General features: G+C 39.5%; 1 protein-coding gene across 1 annotated transcript in view; it reads right to left on the bottom strand.

Moving 5' to 3' along the window:
• Positions 1–21,862, bottom strand: part of LOC133524030 (BMP and activin membrane-bound inhibitor homolog) — a 111,121-nt gene that overhangs the window by 31,018 nt on the left and 58,241 nt on the right. The window contains exon 2 of the mRNA XM_061859804.1: positions 2,244–2,412. Coding sequence (XP_061715788.1) covers positions 2,244–2,412 — 169 coding nt within the window. The remainder of the gene's footprint in view (positions 1–2,243; positions 2,413–21,862) is intronic.

Genomic DNA, 21,862 nt, shown 5'->3' with positions numbered 1-21,862 from the left:
GCCTGAGTTCAAGCGAGGAGAGGTCGCTAAGAGAGGAATAAGAAACCTGAACAGGTTCCGAGCGGACGGCAGCCGCTTTACACATCTAGAGAAAAAAGCCTTCAGTCTCTATGCCTTTTACAAATACATACTACCTTTGTCTTTTAAACTTCAGCTCACCGAATAAGATAATCAAGTGAGCGGGTAATTTCAGTATAAAAAGCCAAATAAAAACTTCCGTGCCTTCTTCGGTACGGGTAATTAATAATTCAACCAAAACGAAATTACTATTTTGCTACATGGGAAAAAACGTGAACTGTTTAATTGAAAATCTTATAAAGATCTTTTGAGAACGAGATCAAAACAATTAAGGCTTTGGTCTAAATAAACCTTTAAAGATTAGATAAAGCAGCATGGTAGGTAATGTTTCAGGGTCATTGATTCAACTGATGTACTTGACAGTTTCCTTATCGGTATTTGAGTCTAATGTTACAAAACAATGGACACTAAGAAAATTTGTAACCTCACAATATAATTAACAGATTAGCCAGCAACAATGGTGTTCGATCAAATGAAGTAACACCTCATTTCTCGACAACGACCGGCGATGAAAGCTGGTTCGGGACGCCGAAAGATAAATTGATTGAGGGCACTCATAATCTAGCAGTCATGATCGATGACAATGCATTTCTCGTGTACAACAACGAATTAATATTAATTATTATCACGTTACTAGTCACGAAAACCCGCCATGAAATAAATCAAAAAGACGGCATAAAAAATCACGCAGCAGAGTAGAAAATGTGTAAATTACGTACTAACGGATCTCTTTGAAATTTTTAAGCCGAGAGAATGTAAAATAAATCATAATGAAGACGCTATAAAAATTCAGTTGCCGGGGAAAATTTGTGTAAATTAGAATTGACTACACATTAACGCAGAAAGTTATAATGTAACGTTATAAATTTAGGAATGCTACCAACGCGGTGGTTTTATTTTATATCTCATGTCAGCGGCGTTAGCCTAATTAATTTGGCGACGTATAATTAGTAACGATAAAATCTTTAGGAGCAACTACAAGGAATCTTGTCGTATTAAATACATATGACCCATTACGTATACTAGCGTTTAGATAATGAAAAGCTATTGTAAGTTGCGATGACAGTTGGAATGAGGCCTAAGTATACGGTGAAGTAACGAGCCGTAATACAGAAGGACGATTATACTAATAAAGAAGACAGGTTTCTGAAGGCGGTTTATGACAGGCGTTCATATATTATGCATTAAAACAAACATCATTATGAAAACTATGGCAGTACTATAAATATATCCAAAGCTTATTTATTTGTGAACTTGTTTGGACTTTCTATCTTGGTTGCAACAGCTTTGACTGATGTATGGTGCGCGTTGTCTTTCATAAATTACTAGCGACCGTGTAGTTTTACAATGCTATTCAAGTTTATTGGTTAATGATTGTTTTGCTTCTATGGCGTCATTAACGAAAGTTGGAGATTACATTATTAGTAAACAATCATCGTTATATCATATAGGTACACATCTTAAGACATTTTATGACATTAGTCAATTTAACATATTTGATAAGGTCGGCGACTAGTTTAAACATGGCTATGTTATTTCTTAATATTGGTATTATTAGTTATCTCCCACGTTACTTTTATTATTTACACCATTTGTTAATGATAAAAATATAAGGCAAACTTTGGCGCTACATAAGATAGGTTACCATTAGCATTCTCTCGAAATAGTAACTGGTCTCAGATCAGGTATCAAATATCTCCAAGACTCCAAGAAATAAATGACTGGACAGTTTTATGGCTTTAAGTAACCGTTTGTAACATTAACATCACCATTTGTGAAAGACGTTGCTAGTGTATGTAGTGGTGTGGTGTAAAGATGATACATGTTTTGTGTAATAATTGCCATGTTAAGGTGGGCTTCAAAGATAGTAAGTTAAAATTATTTAATATCTAGGTGTCGTTGGACAGACCAAATTCGCGCCAAACTCAACATTGTGCTGCAGAAGTGCTGTCCTTCACCAAGAAGGGAATTGACGGAAGGACGCAATATAATTATGATAGATGGTATTCATATAAATAGATGGCAGAACATCATCGTATGCGTACGAGAAGAACTGATGTCTTGATGGGTTAGGAAAGTTAAGAATATCATGATTCCAAAATATGGCCGGACGCAAGGACTCTTCAGATAACTATTATCTTATTGTTTTTTGTCAGACAACTTACGTGTCAGCTAGATGCTGAAGGCAACCGTGGCTGGCGTGGTGGCGGCGCGGCGCGGGCAACTCGCTGTAGCATCCTCCCCCGCGGGTAGACCGGCACATGTAGCCCGTGCTCACGCATTGCGCCGTGTTGCAGTAGCACCGCACGCCTTCGGAGACCTCGGGTTTTGCCTCTGGAAAGAAAAAGTTATGGTCAGAAACCGGCTAAGACCGGCACACTTGGAAATAGAAGAGACCATTGCCCAGCAGTGGGGCACTCAGGCTCATATAATTACTAATGTAGTACTTAATGATAAATATCATTATCTTAGTCATCCTTAAAACTAAGCAGACATAATCGTAAAGTTGGTTTTACTACCTATTTTTATTATTTGGACCCGGGTATGTCCTTAAACTACGTCCAAAAGAGAGGTATGGGCAATGTGAATGTCATCTCGCCTTGTGTGGTAGGGCACAGCACAGCAGATGTCATTCCAGATCTAGAGCAGAGCCCAACTGGGGAAGTACCTCCACCTTACAGAAAACCGCAGCCAAATAACACTTGACCCTACTCATAGTGTTGTGTTCCTGCCGGTGAGTAAGGTTGCCAGAGCTCAACGAGGGGGGTGGGGTTAGGCTCGGCAACGCGCATGTAACTCCTCTGGAGTTGCAGGTGTACATAGGCTACGGAGACTGCTTACCATCAGGCAGGCCGTATGCTTGTTTGCCACCGACATAGTATGAAAAAAAAAAATATTTTATAGTAACACACTTAGGGTGATAAATTTGAGTATGTCTCAGGTCGCAGGGTTTTGTCACTCAATCCAATAACGATAAATCCGCTTTTGTTTATTATCGTTCGTGGTGTGCGGATTCCGTCATTTTCGGACAAGTGAGAAATTCTGGCAAGCGTTCTAATTCGAAAAATATGAAAGATTGTAAAGCCGAAGCTTTCATTCTTCTCTCATCTATACGAGAAATACATAGGTACATACATCTAGAATAAACGCAGGACTATAGTCAAGTCTATTTAGGGTTCTCAAGGGTCGGCAACGCTTAAGTGGCTCCTGTGATTTTGCTTATATCCATGGGCAACGATGACGGCTTCCTTCCCATCAGGCGACTCGTCTGCTCGTTTGCCAACCGTATAAAAAAGCTGGTATAACAATATCATGCTGTATAGCTATGGTTTTATAAAATGATAGTCCATGCAGGCTCTGTGGGAGCGAAGTGAGCCTCATATTTATCCGGTCTAAGACAATACGTCTTTCGCGGGCTCGAGATACTGGTTGTTTTTCAATCTCGGAGAAATAATATTCTCTAATATTTATACCACGATCTCGGTAACAGCACAGTATCACGAAAAATAATTTCACTTAACGGGGGATAACCCAAAAATGTTACGGTGAAATTGACACGCTGTAAAATCTTCAGTTAACAATAGGTTTCGAGATTGTTAAACGGTTTAGTGCGATTGCTGGAGGGAGTCATGTTTGCAAATGCAATCATGATACTCGTCAGCACGGCGTCTGACACTGCTATAAAGTTTGATGGGTTTAGTTGGATTTACAGCTTGATTTGCGCAAGCGGTTGGCCTATTAGTTTTCACAACGATCAAGCCCCTATGGTTATAAATAATAGGTAATCCTACCCATCAATTTTGATGAAGGCGATCATAGATTTCTACTTTTGCAGATGGCTGGATAGGTAGCTCTAGTATGACCGTAAAGACAAAAAGACGTTCTGTCTACAGCTTCCCGGCCAAGTATTTGTAAGTAGCCTTAAAATAATATTTTACTCAAAATATTTCCTTGGGGTATTGCGTTTTTGGTCGTGTGCAATGTGGATAAGATAACTAGAGTACATGGACGTTATTGACAATGAAGATAGGTAATTAAACTGTCAAAACGGGCGCAACCAAAACAAGATGATTCAGTATGTAACACCTAAGTTTCAAGGGTAAATAGGCTATGGGGGTAGCAACAGCAACAATGGTGATATAAAAAAACCCATAACATCACTCACATACCCGGTTAAACAAACCTCGACTGAAAACCCATTAAGAGAACGTTTATCGAAAATTGTGAAATCATAACGATGATACCGGACAAAAAGCTTTCGGCAGCAGAACCAGTTGACGACGAGCCGATGAACTGGCAAAAATAAACATAGCCCGTGTATCGTGTATGAATAATGCGCACGTCATACTCCACGGGCCCCTACATAAATATACGAGCCAGCCTCCGACCGCATTCAATGTAAATGCTTCGGCTCCAGACGATGAAACAAAACGAAATTAATTTCAGAGGGACGCCGCTTTATTTGCTCTCGAGGACCGAGAACGGTTCCTCGAGGGACCCCCCTTGAGGCCGAGCATCTTTAAGAATATCTCTTTCGTTCACGGAATCGTTTTTATAAGTCTAATTTTCGGATGATTAGTTACTCAGTCGCTGACGGTGGGACATCGATCGAGAATCCAGATAAAAACACAGACCTTAACGAACTAGAGTAATCAGATTCTAAACGGCAATTTGGAAATTACTGAAATAAATTAAGAGGAGGTTTTACTGGAAGTTTGCGAAGAATTTGGGCGCTTCGATGAAAGTACCCAAATTGTTGCGGAGCAAAAAATAGGACCAGAATCAAGTCACATGTCGAGATTCTGAGCTGGACTATAAATAAATAATCAAGAAAAACAAAAAGGATTCGGACGGACTAAAGGGGCAGCCCGCTAATAACCCAGTCTGCGCTGAGGAAATTGGAAACTTTTAATAGCGAAATTTAATGGCTTTTGCACGCAAAATTGCTTTCATTAATTGCAGTGCGCGCGTACGTTTATTATTGAACGGTGATTCTATTGCCGCCGTCGAGTTTACGGTGTTAGTCTTACCGTCTCGTATCAACAATTAATTTTATAGCTTTATTGTTCCAATTTATTTCTGTATCGTATGTTTATACCATGTCTGGGAAACATTAACTAATTATCCATAGGAGAGCTTATCAATGCATCGTACATTAGAATACGGCTGCCATTAGGCCGGCTTTACAATCAATTTCAACTCAAAAAGGAACGTATAAAAGGAACACCGAAGGATAAGGTAAATAAAAAACAAATAAACAGAAGAGAAAAGGTCCCGGCATGTTATTTGGAATTGATAAATGGCCTCCGGAGACGAGAGCAAGCGGGACGAAGCGAGGTCGGAGTGAGACAAAGCAACTAATGAGTCGGAGACGTTTCGTAAGTCTGGAATAAAATGCTGAAAGATAAAGGAAAGTGCTTTTTATCTTTAGTATTACACGGGCATGTTAAAAAGGTTTTATCGAAAAATTACCAAAAGCGACCACAGGGAACTTAATGTTTAGATAAAATTTATTGCCATTGCATTTGCCCACCTTTTTATAAATTAACAAAAAATATTTAAAGCAGGTGGAACGCAAATTGTACCTTAGCAATTATGCAAAATTTATGGCTATTGGTTTCAGGACATTGAAATCAAAATGGAATAAAAACCGTTTAATGCCGCCAAGCCACATCTGTCACGAAGGACGTCTGACTTGCTTAGACGTTAATCCAAGGGGCCGATCCGTCACAGGCACGAGTCACGGCTCAATGAGGTGCTAACGTTCCTTGATTTGCGGCTCGAATCTGTTAACCAGCCGGGGCTCGGCATAATTAAGAACCTTCAAAAATACTTATTGACTTCGCGAACAGAGGTCTTCTACTTCTACATCAAAAGTTTCTCTCAAGACCACAAATTTAAGACCGAAAGGCTAATGCAGATAAATGGGATCGTGTACGAACCCTTGTAAATTTCACTTTAATGTCTTGGTTAAGTGGGCCCTCATTAAATTCTTTTACTTTTTATATGAAGCATCTTAGTGATTCAGGATCGCTGAATCGAAATTCAGACGCAAAAACTGATCGGTCGATTCTGTACGACTAATTTGCTGAGATATTTAAACAGATAGCAACTTTCTATAGCCGCGAGTGCTTTAGTCTTCAAATAGATATGTATCCTCGAGACCGGTTTCAGTACATCGCGATTGAAATGTTCGCGAGACCGTTGGCCCGATCTGGAGAGAGATAATCCGCTTAGCTAGCAACGTCCTCCTGATTTCATTAAGGGAATATAGAGTTTCTGAAACATTTCGCTTATTTCGAATCGGTTTAGATCAAGTGCTTGATTGCGAAAGTTCTTGCGATGAAATTGCTGTTCCTGTACGATCGATATCAACTATTTTCTGTCTAGTCTTATTTATTGCGACATCTTAAGAACGACGTTCGTTCGACGTTTAGTTTCGTCGTTCGTCTTGTACAACTGCATTATTGTGATGTATAATTCCTTTTGAGTGCGAGCTTTGATTAACATAAAAGCTTTCCTAAAATAGATCCAGTAGCACTAATTCTTAAAACAGAAGCGCCCGTTTCAAAACAAACAATGATTCATCGAGCGAACTCGGCGGGATGCAGAAACCTGTTTAAACGTTCAGGCTACGATTAGAAGTAATTTCTAATCATTATTTTACAGCTGTAGTCAAAATTCCGAGATGGTAATAAGCCGCCGCGACAGACTTTCACCGCTGATTCACACGCTGTCGGGGCCCGTTTTATCTAATAGTTTATAACTTTAATAATGTTTGCTGCTGAGTCCGGTTCTTGCTTGTTGCTGATTGGACGCGGAAACGGCAAGGCTGGTCCGTGGCCTTGTTGGCATTCCAATGCCGCTATCCGACTATTTATCACCTGTCAGATTTGAATTGGACCGTTTTAAAGATTACCGCAATCTCATTCGGATTTGTATCTACATCAATTACCCCACTTTCGTGTGTTTGAATTAAAACCTCTTTAGCTCCTTTTATCCACGCTACTGTTTTTACAGTGGCACTTACGACCGCTATATGCAAAGCCAATGTTCGAAATGACGGTAACATAAATTACCAAAAGATTTAAAAACGAGCACCGTCTTCAGGAATCAAGACTACCTTCCCTGCGGGAGGAGTATTTAGTAGTCGCTCCCAAACACGTTGACGCTTGAAACCCTTACAAGGCTCTCGGAATCGTCGAGTATCACGGGATGCTCCTCGGAATGCTAAACAGTAGGTATAAGCAGTTTCGTTATCGCTATCGGATCACGACTCAACCTCTAATTGCGTTGAATCTCCAGTAATGGATGTCCTCGGTGCGTAATTGTAATTAAGCAAGGCGAGGCGCCGGCAATCTCGCTGCGGGCAATTTCCATCGGAATGCACTGTGTGTATTCCCTTTGCGCCTGCGCAAGCTGTTCCAAAGCTCTAGCTAACCAGTACAAAGTGTCTACGATTACGCATAGTTGTTCAGAATCTTCAGGTCACATATAAACTGGTTTTTTAAAATTGTGGATGATAAAAGTCAAGTGATGAAAATGAGAATACAAGGCCTGCTCTGGGTCGGGTAGCGTTTTGCACTATCGCACCATCTACAGCAACATTTCTCTTCAGTAGGTACAATATACAATACATTACAAAATACTCTGTTGCAGACCTCAACCGAACAATAAAATACGTAGGTACAGTCTAACGGAAACATGTCTTAGATCTAAGGATGGAACTCTTTATCTTCCCGACTGTCAACGTTTTATTTTGCAAATAGATAGATATGCATGTATCTAAGGGGCATATGATACAAAAATAAACACAACAATACTTAATATATCTAGGATCTAGGTATAAAGAAGACGAGACCCTATAAAGTTACTATTAGTCAGACACTGAACGAGTCTTTATCTTAGGATTTGTGCCAACTTTTTTTTGGTGAGACTAGGGTCAGCCGGTCAGTTTTTAATATTTTTTTATATTTAAAAAAGATAGAATCAAAAGTCGCATTGATTAAAATTACCATTAGATAGACGATTAGTGTTAAACTATAGTTGTTGTGCTTATTATGTTGTTTGAACATTTACAATTTATGTATCTACTTTGTGTATCCAAAAACACCGAGTAGCGGTACAATCGACGAATTCCGAAGATAACTCGCAACAAACGATAATTCGTTGGCGGTATGATAGCGGTCGTAAATAGCTTGTAACCAGTTGAGAACACTTCCACGGAAATTGCTCTTTCTCTCTTAGACTCGTGGTTATACAAGTGTACGTATATCAGGCCGCGTATTTATTGCTTAGAGTGCTAGAGAGTCGAACGCTTTACTGTGATCCAGTAAACATAGTAATTACGTAAGGTTTTGTTCTCACTGAAGGACGTACCTGACAACATACGATGGCGTCCATGTGCATGGCCAGTTATTACTGTTGCGTTGTGTGTGTGTTCATCAAAGTACATAATTATGGAATGGCGAGATTATGTTTCTTAGCATGGGTAATCAGATAGCAAACTTCTACCAGTTCACCGTATAGTACGGTCAAATTAACTCAAATTTCACTAAAGTCAGGAACTAATTCTAAGGACTAATAAAATCACTACGGATTGTTTTGTATGGGCTAAAAATCGAACTTTATACAATCGTTACTAAATTCACCCCTCCGGAAAGGGGTGAAATCGGCTGAAAATAATGTAATGGTTGTAACTAAGAAGAGAAAAAAGGTGTACTCGGTGCAATTTGGCGTACGTTTTACAACACTTATATCTAAATTCGCACGTGTTATTTATGTTAATTTAAGCTACGGAACAGGTAAAAAAAAAACAACATACAAAAAAATCTATTTTGGCCATTGCGGGTCTGGGGAAAGTAATGTACTCGGTGCAAATTGAGTAAATAATTAGAAAAAATATCTAAATCCAATGTCAAATTCGCACCAGGGTGCGACACCCGGAAAGTAGTTTTTCATGTTTTACTGTCGTTGTACTTCGGGGGAAATTTTAATACTATTGGAAATTGATGCAATCATATTCATTTGATTTTGTTTACATTCGCACCCCATAAAAAATTGGCATTTTTATACGGAACATGCAGTTTTGTAATCAAGTACCAAAAACGTAGAGCAATAAATACACAGAAGCGACAAGCGCGTGATTAGTGGCAAGAGAAGGAACGCGCGTAGATGCACCGACGAAGCACGGCTCTTGAGGCACGAGTAGTGGCATGTACCTACTGCAAAAATAGTATGTTTTTTTTTCTTTTATACTAAGTCGGTGGCAAACAAGCATACGGCCCGCCTGATGGTAAGCAGTATCCGTAGCCTATGTACGCCTGCAACTCCAGAGGAGTTACATGCGCGTTGCCGACCCTAACCCCCTCCCGCCCCTCATTGAGCTCTGGCAACCTTACTCACCGGCAGGAACACAACACTATGAGTAGGGTCTAGTGTTGTTTGGCTGCGATTTTCTGTAAAGTGGAGGTACTTCCCCAGTTGGGCTCTGCTCTAGATCTGGAATGACATCCGCTGTGCTGTGCCCTACCACACAGAGCGAGATGACATTCACAATGCCCATACCTCTCGTAAAAGGTTTCTGAGTATGCAGACAGACAGTCAACAAATTAAATACAGGTACGCTGTTTGTTAAATTCGAAAAATCGCGTTTTTCATATACTTACGAAAACTACTTGTTAGACTACTTAGTTCACTCAATGATTGTTTAAAACAATAGTTCCGTTTTAATGCCAGAAGAAAGATTTGTGCTCGTTGCCCGTCAAAAGTGTCAAACAAACTGTCTCGGAACAATCGCTGCGCGTAGGGTTTGAGATCCGGATATCCGAAATATCCGGATATCCGTCAACTATAAGATCCGGATCTAGCGGGTCATAAGATCCGGATATTACGGATCCGTTAAATATGGTTATTGACCTATAACCGAAACAATTTTCTAATGAAATTTATGAATAATTTTGTCATTTAAATATAGTATTTTCATATATTTAAGCAATTCAAATACTAACAGCACATCAATTTTGATAAGTACATCATGTCACGCAGTAACTTTATACAATGAATGCGAATGTTGCTTAATGCAAACATTAGATCATTGGATATCCTGATGACTTGGGGCTATAGGCTCAAAACAAAAGCGACCTGGAGGCCAAGGCTAGGATAGTAGAGTAGGAAGGATAGAAAATTGGTCTGATAATCAACCACTAGAATATCTCCAAATGAATAGGGCTAAGATGGTCGGCTCTTTATCATTTGTCATGAAGGGCATAGTGACAAGTGATAAAAATAGAACCATGCTGCCACCGCAGATCGAAAAGAAAAGACCTACCTAAAGTGATCGGGAAGAGGAGATAGATGTTCGAATCCAAAATGCCCTAAGATGCTCAGCAGCGCTTCACCGAGTTCTAATATCCAAGCTGATCAGTAGACTGTCCATGATTCAAGTCTATAAGACAATAATTAGATTTTGATGAATGGCATCGGTAAGTATTACACTTGGACTCTGAATCAGAAAAAAAAAAAACAAGTTCTTAGTTAAGAAGACGAAATTCTGGCGGAATATTCTGGGACCTATCAGAGATGAAGATAGAGAAGATGAAAGCGTAGGAAAAATAGGGAGCTAGAGTAGCTAGTTGCGGCACCCAATATAATTAGCGAGATTATAGCCGCACGATTTCGCAGACTTGGTCACTTGGAGTGGACGGGAGAGAATCGGGCTGTGAGAAGATAGGAGCGATGTAGCCCTAAAACGCCCTCGGAGTATCCAACTAGCGTGGAGTGGTGCAGAATAGAGCAGAGTGACGTTGTACTTATGTCAAAGGCCAAGATTCTTTTTGGGTCACTGATCCAGTGAAGTAAGTAAGTATTGCTTTCATAGTTAGTATTTCGTGACGAATGAACACGAGGTGAGGCATTGGATGTATTTCCAACTATGCACCAGCTAATCCAGATATAAACCCTCCTTATTAAGTACGGTTTTAGAGATAACATTATGTTAGCTATTATAATAATCAAGTAATCATTTAAAATTGGTTGGGATAATATCATTGTATTAAAACATAGTTAAAAACGTTATTTCTGTGTTATCTAAATCCGTTTATTCGGATATTTGTTTTGGTGGATATTCGAATAATTAGAATATCACAATATTCTAATTGCAAACCCTACATATAGTAGTGACACCCAGTAGTGACACAAATAGGTAATGTAAATACTGCGAGGAGGATCTTGTTTAGGAAATAATCGGACAGACAGACGGACATGACGAATCTACAAGGGTTCCGTTTTTTGCCATTTGGCTACGGAACCCTAAAAACAGAGCGATCGAGTATATTCCTTCAACAGGATGCTCTCTTACAGCATATGAAAAGGGCTTAACAGACCCACATTGGGACCAATTTACCTGAATAGCGACCCACAAATGCTAGATTCTTGCAACTAGGCTTGGCGAAAGAAAAATGATGGACCAGCGTACACCTCTTTGTAGAAAACCCTTCCTGATGCTAGTCTCAGCTGCAAGGAGCTATTGTCTTGCAAGTGCAAAGAACGCTGTACAGGGTGTGGGTGAGTAAAACACGGATTTAAATACACTATGCTTTGCGTATAGTACGGTCGCCAAGCCGCTCCGAGGCCAGATTTAATTGACTCAGCTCGGCCTTACCCACAACCGGTATCAATGTGTTCGGACAGTTCTCCTGATCACCGTACATGCGGTAGTAAAGCGGAAAAATGGTGGAGGGGATAGTAATGACGTCACAAAGATGGCGGCCGGACCTATTCTTTTTGGCGGTGTATCTCGAAAACCACTTAACCGATTTTAATCATCGAGGTGTCAAATAATAGCTTATATTATGGAGATTATTTCCTTTTCTACAAACATTTACGTGAAACCTATAGGAAAAAAAATAATCACAAAAAACAGTTTTTTTATAAAATTATTATTTTTTATTTTGTAAAAATCTCCGTAAATATTAGCATTTCGCAAATTTTGTTTAATATAAAACATATTGCTTCATTATCAAGGAATATAATGAGCCTTAAAACATACAGATCGAGTAATAAACAATGAAGCTACACTCATTTATTTGCGCATGGGTAACGATAACTGGCTTTTACCGGTCGAAACTGTGGTGACTGTTACGATACGTATTGAATGGAATTTATAGAGTATCGGTTTTAATTACAGAAATTATAATGACAATTATAAAAACCAGACACAATAATGTTACCTTACTTCGACGTTTAGTCTCTTTTTTCGTCTTAATCATAGGTAGGTACATATTTCTTTTTACTTAAAAATTTTATACAGGGTGAACTTTTAACCACCAGTCATACTCTGCGCAGCGACTTTATAGGTCATACTTAACAACTTTTACTATGGGACCAATTCCGAAATCGCGAAAAAAATTTTGACTGTCCCATATAAAGGTGCGACCAACTTTACCAGACCAACACTTTTCCAAACTGAGCTACAGCTGTCCGATGAAGTTAAGTACTTAGGACTAACTCTCGACAATAAACTCAATTGGAACAACCACATCAACAAACGGATAGACAAGGCGGGAGTTGTCTTCTGGCAGTGCAGAAGGATGATTGGTAAGAGGTGGGGACTCAACCCGAAAATTACCCTCTGGCTCTATAAGACGATAATCCGCCCCTTAATCTGTTACGGTGCTCTGGTTTGGTGGCCAAGAACAAACCTAGGCAACGTACGAGACAAACTACAAAGACTTCAAAGGCTCGCATGCGCGGCCACCACTGGCTGCACGAGGTCTACCCCGACTGCAGCCATGGAGGTCATGCTAAACCTTCCACCGCTGCACCTACACATACAGCAAGAGGCCAGTCTCTCAGCGGTAAGGTTGCGAACCCTCAAGATATGGTCTAACATCACAGGAGCTCTTCACACAAAATGCCTGGAAAAGGTGTATGACGAATTTCCAGTGCTTAGGTCAGGCACGGACCGGATTCACAAACAAGCTATCTTCGATAAAAGGTGCAAAATACAGTTATATGAGGACGACAATCATGAAGGACTCAATCCCCGGGAGCTGAGAATCTTCACTGATGGGTCCAAAACAGACAGCGGATCGGACTCTGGAACCTTCTCAGAAGACCTGAACATGTCGATTACCACTCCGCTAGGAGCCCATAACTCGGTATTCCAAGCTGAGTGCATGGGCATCATAAACGCGGCGGCTGCCATCACTGCAAGGAAGGTAGTAGGATCCTCCATCCGCATACTCTCCGACAGTAGAGCAGTCTTAATGGCTCTAAATAGCCATATAGTTACATCCAAACTTATACACGAATGCCACGAACGACTAATGGAGGTATGTCATAATAACAAGATCACCCTACAATGGATCAAGGGACACAGTGGATCCCGAGGTAACGATGCTGCGGACGAGCTTGCCAGGCAAGGATCGAATGCGGGGGCGATTGGTCCGGAACCGATTCTTCCGATACCATTTAGCAAGGTACGCTCAATGCTGCTGGCACGTACAGGGAAACTACACACAGAACACTGGCTGAACCAGACTGGATGCAGACAGGCAAAAGAAGCCATGCCTGGCATCAACGGAAAACTCACAAGGGCGCTCCTGCAACTAGGGAAGGTCCGACTGAGTATGGTAACCAGTGTCATAACAGGTCATGGACTATTTAACAAACATCTTTTCACAACAGGTGTCACAGACAGTCCCCTGTGCCGAGGTTGCATGGAGACAGAAGAAACAGCCTCTCACGTGGTGCTGGAATGCAGCGGAGTGACTCCATACAGGGCTAAACATCTCGGATCTCCGAGAGACCTCCCCGAGGTCCTACTCAACATCAAAGGTTTGATAGGATTCCTCGAGGAGCTGGGCTGGCAGGACTAGCCCACCCCCAACATATCACGCAAAATAGGCGCAAGTCGTCGAGTTGCGGAAAAATCGCCCGAATACAATACAATACAATACATTACAAGGTGCGACCAGACCGCAGCTTAAAAAACGGTCACGATACGGAATCGCAGTGACGCGTCGTATGCGTACCGTTTTTGACGCATGCTCCCCACACCGCTGTTTAAAAAACGGTGACGGTACGGAATCGCAGTGACGTGCTTCACGCGAATCTTTTTTGTTCGCAAAACAGTTGCGTCTTTTACGTCACCGGTACGGTGTCTGCCATAAGATCTCCGTGTAATATTTTTTGCGATTTTTACGCAGTTCAATTTACGGTGCGTCAGCTTATTTTAAGCAGCGGTGTGGCGAGCATGCGTCATGGACCCGGGTACGTCCTTAAACTACGTCCAAAAGAGAGGTATGGGCATTGTGAATGTCATCTCGCTTTGTGTGGTAGGGCACAGCCAGTGGGTGTCATTCCAGATCCAAATTTTCTTGCGTGATTCGGCATTGGTCCCATAATAAAAGTTGTTCAGTATGACCTGTAAAGTCACTGCGCAGAGTATGGCTGGTGGTTAAAATTTCATCTTATACCTATATTCGACACAAGTAGTAAGTACTTACAGACCAACTATGATACACATTTTGCCTGTATAGTGATACATAGTGAATAAATTAATACCCGATTTAAAAAATAAAACAAAAATAACAAATAGCATGTTATTTAATTCAGTAATCACTAATCAGTCTTAAACAATAAACATCATACTTTTAGATTAGACAACAAAATGTATATTTATACTGTGTTTCGACTTGAAAGATTGTACTGCTTTAAAACATAAGACAAACCTACCAACCAAATGTATAAAAAAAATGTTTTTTGTGATTATTATTTTCCTATAGGTTTCACGTAAATGTTTGTAAAAAGGAAATAATCTCCATAATATAAGCTATTAGTTGACACCTCGATGAATACAATCGGTTAAGTGGTTTTCGAGATACACCGCCAAAAAGAATAGGTCCGGACGCCATCTTTGTGACGTCATTACTATCCCCTCCCACCATTTTTCCGCTTTACTACCGCATGTACGGTGATCAGGAGAAACGCCCGAACACATTGATACCGGTTGTGGGTAAGGCCGAGCTGAGTCAATTAAATCTGGCCTCGGAGCGGCTTGGGGACTACTAATACCGATTCCGACAGTACCGATTCCAAAAAACTGTTTGTGATGCAAAAAAAATGTATTCGTGTCCAGGCAAATGTGCATATCCCCAACAGTTGTCGCCCTTTCTTTATTGAATTTAAATTATTAACCTTGCCTTGCATCTATATTTTACAAGCCGCTCTCTTTGTTCGGGAAAATCCAAATTTATTCGAACTAAAGCAAGATAAGGAAAATACTAGAACGAAGTATAGAAATAAATTAATATTACCAAAAACCAACTTGGAAATATACAGAAATAGTCCTCATTATAAATGTATAGTTATAACTAATAAAATTCCTGATTATATAAAGCTAGAACCCCAGTTGACAGTATTTAAAAATAAATTAATTAAATTCCTTATTGACAAATGTTACTACTCTGTTAAAGATTTTTTAAATGATAATAATTTATAGCCTATAAAAAAAGATATTATATGACATGTAATAATTGACCTATAGTATAAGTTTCTCGTTCTTGTAATTATTTTGTTAGTTAATTATGTAGGTACTGTTATTAGCTTTAAGTAATATTGTATGCCCCTACGGGGTGTCATGTTCTGACTTGTTCATATATATAACATCTTAATTGAAATGTATAAAAAAAAAATAGTAAAAGTTGTTCAGTATGACCTATAAAGTCGCTGCGCAGAGTATGACTGGTGGTTAAAAGTTCACCCTGTATAAAAATTTTAAGTAAAAAGAAATATGTACCTACCTATGATTAAGACGAAAAAAGAGACTAAACGTCGAAGTAAGGTAACATTATTGTGTCTGGTTTTTATAATTGTCATTATAATTTCAGTAATTAAAACCGATACTCTATAAATTCCATTCAATACGTATCGTAACAGTCACCACAGTTTCGACCGGTAAAAGCCAGTTATCGTTACCCATGCGCAAATAAATGAGTGTAGCTTCATTGTTTATTACTCGATCTGTATGTTTTAAGGCTCATTATATTCCTTGATAATGAAGCAATATGTTATATATTAAACAAAATTTGCGAAATGCTAATATTTACGGAGATTTTTACAAAATAAAAAATAATAATTTTATAAAAAAACTGTTTTTTGTGATTATTTTTTTTCCTATAGGTTTCACGTAAATGTTTGTAGAAAAGGAAATAATCTCCATAATATAAGCTATTATTTGACACCTCGATGATTAAAATCGGTTAAGTGGTTTTCGAGATACACCGCCAAAAAGAATAGGTCCGGCCGCCATCTTTGTGACGTCATTACTATCCCCTCCACCATTTTTCCGCTTTACTACCGCATGTACGGTGATCAGGAGAACTGTCCGAACACATTGATACCGGTTGTGGGTAAGGCCGAGCCGAGTCAATTAAATCGTGTTTCTAGAGGGCTTTTGAGATTTGGCGACCGTACTAGTATGCGAAGGTGCATGCTCTGGGACAAAATATCACGTAAAAAAAATTTTTGTTTAATTAGTGTGTAACTTTAATTAGCTAGATCCGGAGTAAATTACAATAAAACGATCTCAGTATTCTTAATTTTGATAATAATACTTTTATCGAAAATATTACTTTACTATAAATATCGTTCAGCAAGTTACCTTTACTTAAACATCATTTGCCTTGCAAATTGTATTGAAACAGCCATCCGACTCTTGGTGGTGTCATCCGGTATGGAACAAAAATAGTGTAATTTGCTTGTTTATAAACCGATTTTCAAAATTTTAATGGAATTTAATAGCTTACTAATGTTGCATTCATATCTTGATACAATGTTTTCCTGTAAAGTTACTAGTAAAGTTGATGAAAACAAAAAACGGATTTTTTTTCGGGAAAATTTAAATAAAACTTCAAATTTCTCGCAAACTATGGTACTTACAAGGTCAAATGTATAAACGATAATGTAGCGCATTTAATTTTGCTTTTTATGACACCCCGCACAAGTTTACATGTGATATACTTTCTGTGGTATACGCAATATTCTGAACACGGCACCGGCCATTTTGATGACGTCATAACTGGTGACTTAACCACGTTAGAAACTGTCTCCCGATGGTTTTTTTGTCAAAATAACATGCTTAACAACATACTAAAATATGGTGCTGGTTTCATCAAAGGCACCTTTTGGGCCCTATATGACCCTAAGGGAAGCGCCTTCATACCTACTCGTATAACATTTTTTTATACAATCAAACACATTTGAATAAGTAGTCGATAAAGCGGTCAAACACCGATAGATTATTAATATGTTGTAACATGACATCACTATTTTTGATCTCACATAGACAATTTACGCACAAACTTGCATTTCATTTTTGGTCGCACTTTTGAAGTTTGACAGTCGTTCTTGATATCCTATTTCTATGTATCCGGATCCGAAAAATTGTCGGATATTGCAAACCCTAGCTGCGCGCTGCGCTATCTCCCCGCCCCGCGCGCCCCGCGCGCCCCGCGCCGTGTGCGGCAACCACCTTCGCTTGCAGTTCGTTGCGATTAATTCTATTTACTTTTTGACAAACTTCCGGTAAAAAAAATCTATTTTTTATTTAGTGCAAATGTAGTGTCTTTAGATAAGTACCGTTTTTAAAATTTTCACGTCTCTCTTAATTTCCCCCGAAGCACAATGTACAAAATAATTAAAAGTACATGTTCCATAATTTGCCCAGGCGTGCAAAGTTAACTGAATGTTTATAATGCTTTAAAAAGCTTAACTTGAGATTGCACCAACCGACTGACTTATCCTCGAGCCGCAATCGAAAAAAAAAATTTTTTTAGGGTATCATACATTGCACATCTTTTTAATTAAGATATACTATGCACCAAGGTGTTCTCTATACACTACTTACCTTGAACCCAATAGCTTTTAATTTACTCCAAAATTACGGCACTTTATAGTTTATACCTAAAATTTAACGGTCTTCCGTACATAATAGAAACGGTGCAACTCGGGGGAAATAATCTAGTTGCGCCATCTAACGAATCCAAAAAAAGCACGACTACACGACTTACTTCCATACTTTTCGTTAACTTGACTATACTAGTAGTGTCCAACTCAACAGTGTTAAGAATATCCCAGGAATTCGCTAGATGCCGGCGCTATAGTTACGAGTACTCCTAGCTCCGCCTCATAATGTTATTCAACACCGGTGTTTGATCAATGTAAGCGCGGATTCCTCGGGTGTCACTTTCGCATCGATACTAATGTAAATGAGCCGATCCGTCTCCGATGTCGGCGCCTAGATCACGTTAGTCGATAGCCTTTGTTGCTAGGACGTCGGCGAATCTAGGCACGCGAGTTTATCAGAAATGCCGTCCACGCCCGGGGTTATCGACGCTTTCACGCCGCTCGAATAACATTTGAATAATACGTTCATCGAACTCCCAAAGTGCAAAATGAAGAAGGAAGAGGTGACGATGTGATCTGAAAGCGCCACCTGTTCGATGGATCGACTATTCAACGGGTCGTTAAGCAACAATAGCCACAAAAGGCCGACTACCTGGCAATGGATTATTTGTTCGTTGCGCGAGAATCCCTTTTCTTCCGAACCAGCGCAAGATGATCTCGAGATCTGTAACAGGTACGTGTAATCGGACAGCGTATTTAAACTGGCTCTTCTGAGCATCGCAGGGATTGGAATGATACTCCTGACCGTAGTTGTTTTTTTGGTCTCGCGTCTTCCGAGCGAGCTTAACGGATACGCTTCTCGATTGTGTAGATGACATTAAAGTCATGCACACAATGCTGCGCGTTTAACGCTCTTGAAAGCCCGATTGTCGTTTAAATCATAACATCGTCAATACTTATTGATTGCGCGTGCGTCCACAAACATAATCCAAAATACCGTTTGAGATTGAATTTATTGTGTAAACATGGACGTCGTGTGTGTCGCAGGTGTCAACTGGCGACATAGGTGGTAACGAAGTTGCCACACGCGACACCTTTTAGTGTTTAGAGGAATTAACACGTTCGGAAAGTTTTGTTTTTTAACAGATCTTTTAGGCTACGCCAAGAGGTCTACGTAAATGGTCAAAAGCAAAGACGTCGTAAATAAGTACTTAAAATAATATGAAACCGTCCAAGTCCAGAGATGTTGATTTTGGACTGAATTGAATTTCTCTTTTGCATAATTCGCGATAAGCGCGGGGTTTTGCGTCTTGTATGTATTCTATTGATCGTAGAAATTTATGTATCTTATCGAGTTATCGATTAGAAAATTGTACTAAGGCTGCTTTCTACCAGTGCACCCGTCTCCGTTAGCAGTGCGTTTATACAACACAACTTGGAATTAGACGCACGGTTTTAGAGAAATACCTCAAACGATCCCGCCGTAGAACCTCTCAGCCGGTGCCAAGGGATCTTAAGGCACAATAGTTTGAGATACTTTAAGCAAAGTGTTCGTATTTAAAGGTTTCTATTTCAAGCTTCCATCCATAGGCTACAATAACGGCCTAACGATCACGCAGACCGTTTACTTTGTATAAAAGCGATGTACGACGTCGGCCGAGTGAGAAGTAAAACAGAAAGCTTAATCAATATTTCAACAGCGGCCGCATTCCACTCTTATCCGAGCCGACTCTGCCTTTCAATTTAATTAGATCGTGAAAAGTATTCGGATCGATCGACAAGTCGGGTCGTTGCTAAGTGCAGTGGTGCTAGGTGCTATGTTTGATGTTTTTGTACTTAGCTTGCAATTATTTTACAGTTGGTTCGAAACGGTTTCCCGGAAACTACTAAGAATTTATTTAAATTTTTAACGCTGTTCAGATAGTTTTTACTTTCTAGATCCAATGGCAGTTTTGAGACCTAAAAATTAGTACATTTTAGTCTTTCATACCATGCGGTACCAGGGTAACAGTTCTCAAAATCTACATCAGAATATTGCCTAAAACAAGGAAGTATATAAGGTCTGACTTTAAAAGTATTTCCAAAAAAAAAACACAAATTTTTTACAGCACTGGAGACAACATTTTGAGTTTTTAGTTTAACAGCAACAGTATGACGACAGTTTTAAAACCTAACAACCGAATACCTGCATACGTCTTGATCCACCTTAGCCTTATCAGCTTTGTTAGTAGTTTTAGAAATATATCCTAGAAAAAAAAAACAATGTTGTACACTCTTAATTATAGCACTGTCATTGAGTTCTAACTATGGGGGCTACTTTTCACAGACACATCACACTATACAGACATCAATTTCAAAAGCTATCCAGAATATTTTGGTCTTCCTGGTTACGGTACCAGCATCCTCAATGCCTCAGTTCTTACACTCATTATTCGGGTCCAGTTAGAAATGTCTCAATAGCCGGCCGAGGAATGCGGCTGTCGGCGGGATGCGCGGAATTCCGAGCCCCAAGAGTTTTATACTTCATAAAGTTCTTAGGGCCATATATCTTTCTCGTTCATGTCTACGGAAATAACTGACTTAAAAAAAAGGATAGCAATGTTACAGGAACGTGCAAAGGTTTTATTTGACTGAATGCTTTTAAATTTCGTTGGAGGTTTAATGATTTCGAGTCAAGTTTTGTTTTGTTCTATTAGAGCGGTAAACTGTAGCATAGTGTGGGAAAATAAAATATTAGAACTTTAATTAAATAGCGCGGAAATTATTCTAGCAAATTATGCGCAAAGTACGTTAACAATTATAATTTACCAAAGTTTATAGGCCGCTAAGACAAAGAAGGCCTCATAATTTACATACTATGCAACGCTGTGCTAGCATGAGCTTCGGAACGAGATTTATAGTATTATCTTCAAAAGATGGACACTATAAACAACCATTAAAGCTTAATTTATCGCTCGCTTGCAGCAATTATAAATCCCATTATAAGCGAATTAATCATAGACTTTGCGGATATTTAAGACATGCTCCGTTTCTCCCGCCTCTTTAAATTATGAAGTCAGCATTTCTCTTAATAACGTTTAAGTACATTATTATTAATTAATGGAAAATAAAGGAAAAGATTGATGAGATAAGTTATGGAAGAAAAACCCGTGCTACGCCATATCCAAACAGCAAAAAGCACCAACTGCTGGACTGGACAAAATCCTCAGGATCACCACATCAATCACTTGTGCGGTGGCGTCATCATCGGTTTGTATGATCTTGTCTGATTTCACGAGGATTTCCCAGAAAAACAGACGAGCTATTCACAATTCAATGGCTGTCACGCAGTCTACCGTTTTGCGAATTTGCGATACTGTGTAAATGATGAAATTTGCGAGTAGTCATGGCCCTTATGACTTAAGTAAGATGCCGTTAGGACTATAAAAATTTCTTAATCTTTTAGTTTACGCGTGAGATTTACCTATCATTGTATCCTGAATATCATTATCTGAACTCAGTAAATACCAAAGGAATAAAAGAATAGTAACACGTTTTCACTCATTATTTAAAACTAACCCAGGACTTTATCGCGGACACTTACTTCCTGACCTGACGATTCGAACATGATACTACGTTCTTGGTCGCAGGCAGACTGCCGAGGATTTGTATGAACATCCAGCTGCGCGGGTTTTGCAAGCTACCCTCTTGATTATTCATATTTACTGTAGGTGATTATAGCGAGGTAGAAAGAGGCGGCTGCTCTCATAGTCACGCCGATACACGTATCTGTATTATTAATCTCGCAGGCCATGTTTTGCATGCATTACTGGCGGAGTTTATAAGGAACCCGTTAACTGTTCAAATTGAAGGCAGTAGACGAGAGCTTAGCGAT

The sequence above is a fragment of the Cydia pomonella genome, chromosome 13, assembly GCF_033807575.1.
Source record: "Cydia pomonella isolate Wapato2018A chromosome 13, ilCydPomo1, whole genome shotgun sequence".
NCBI classification, from domain to species: Eukaryota; Metazoa; Arthropoda; class Insecta; order Lepidoptera; family Tortricidae; genus Cydia; species Cydia pomonella.
The sequence above is the reverse complement of the archived record's forward strand: the minus strand, read 5'-3'. Positions and strand labels throughout refer to the sequence as shown.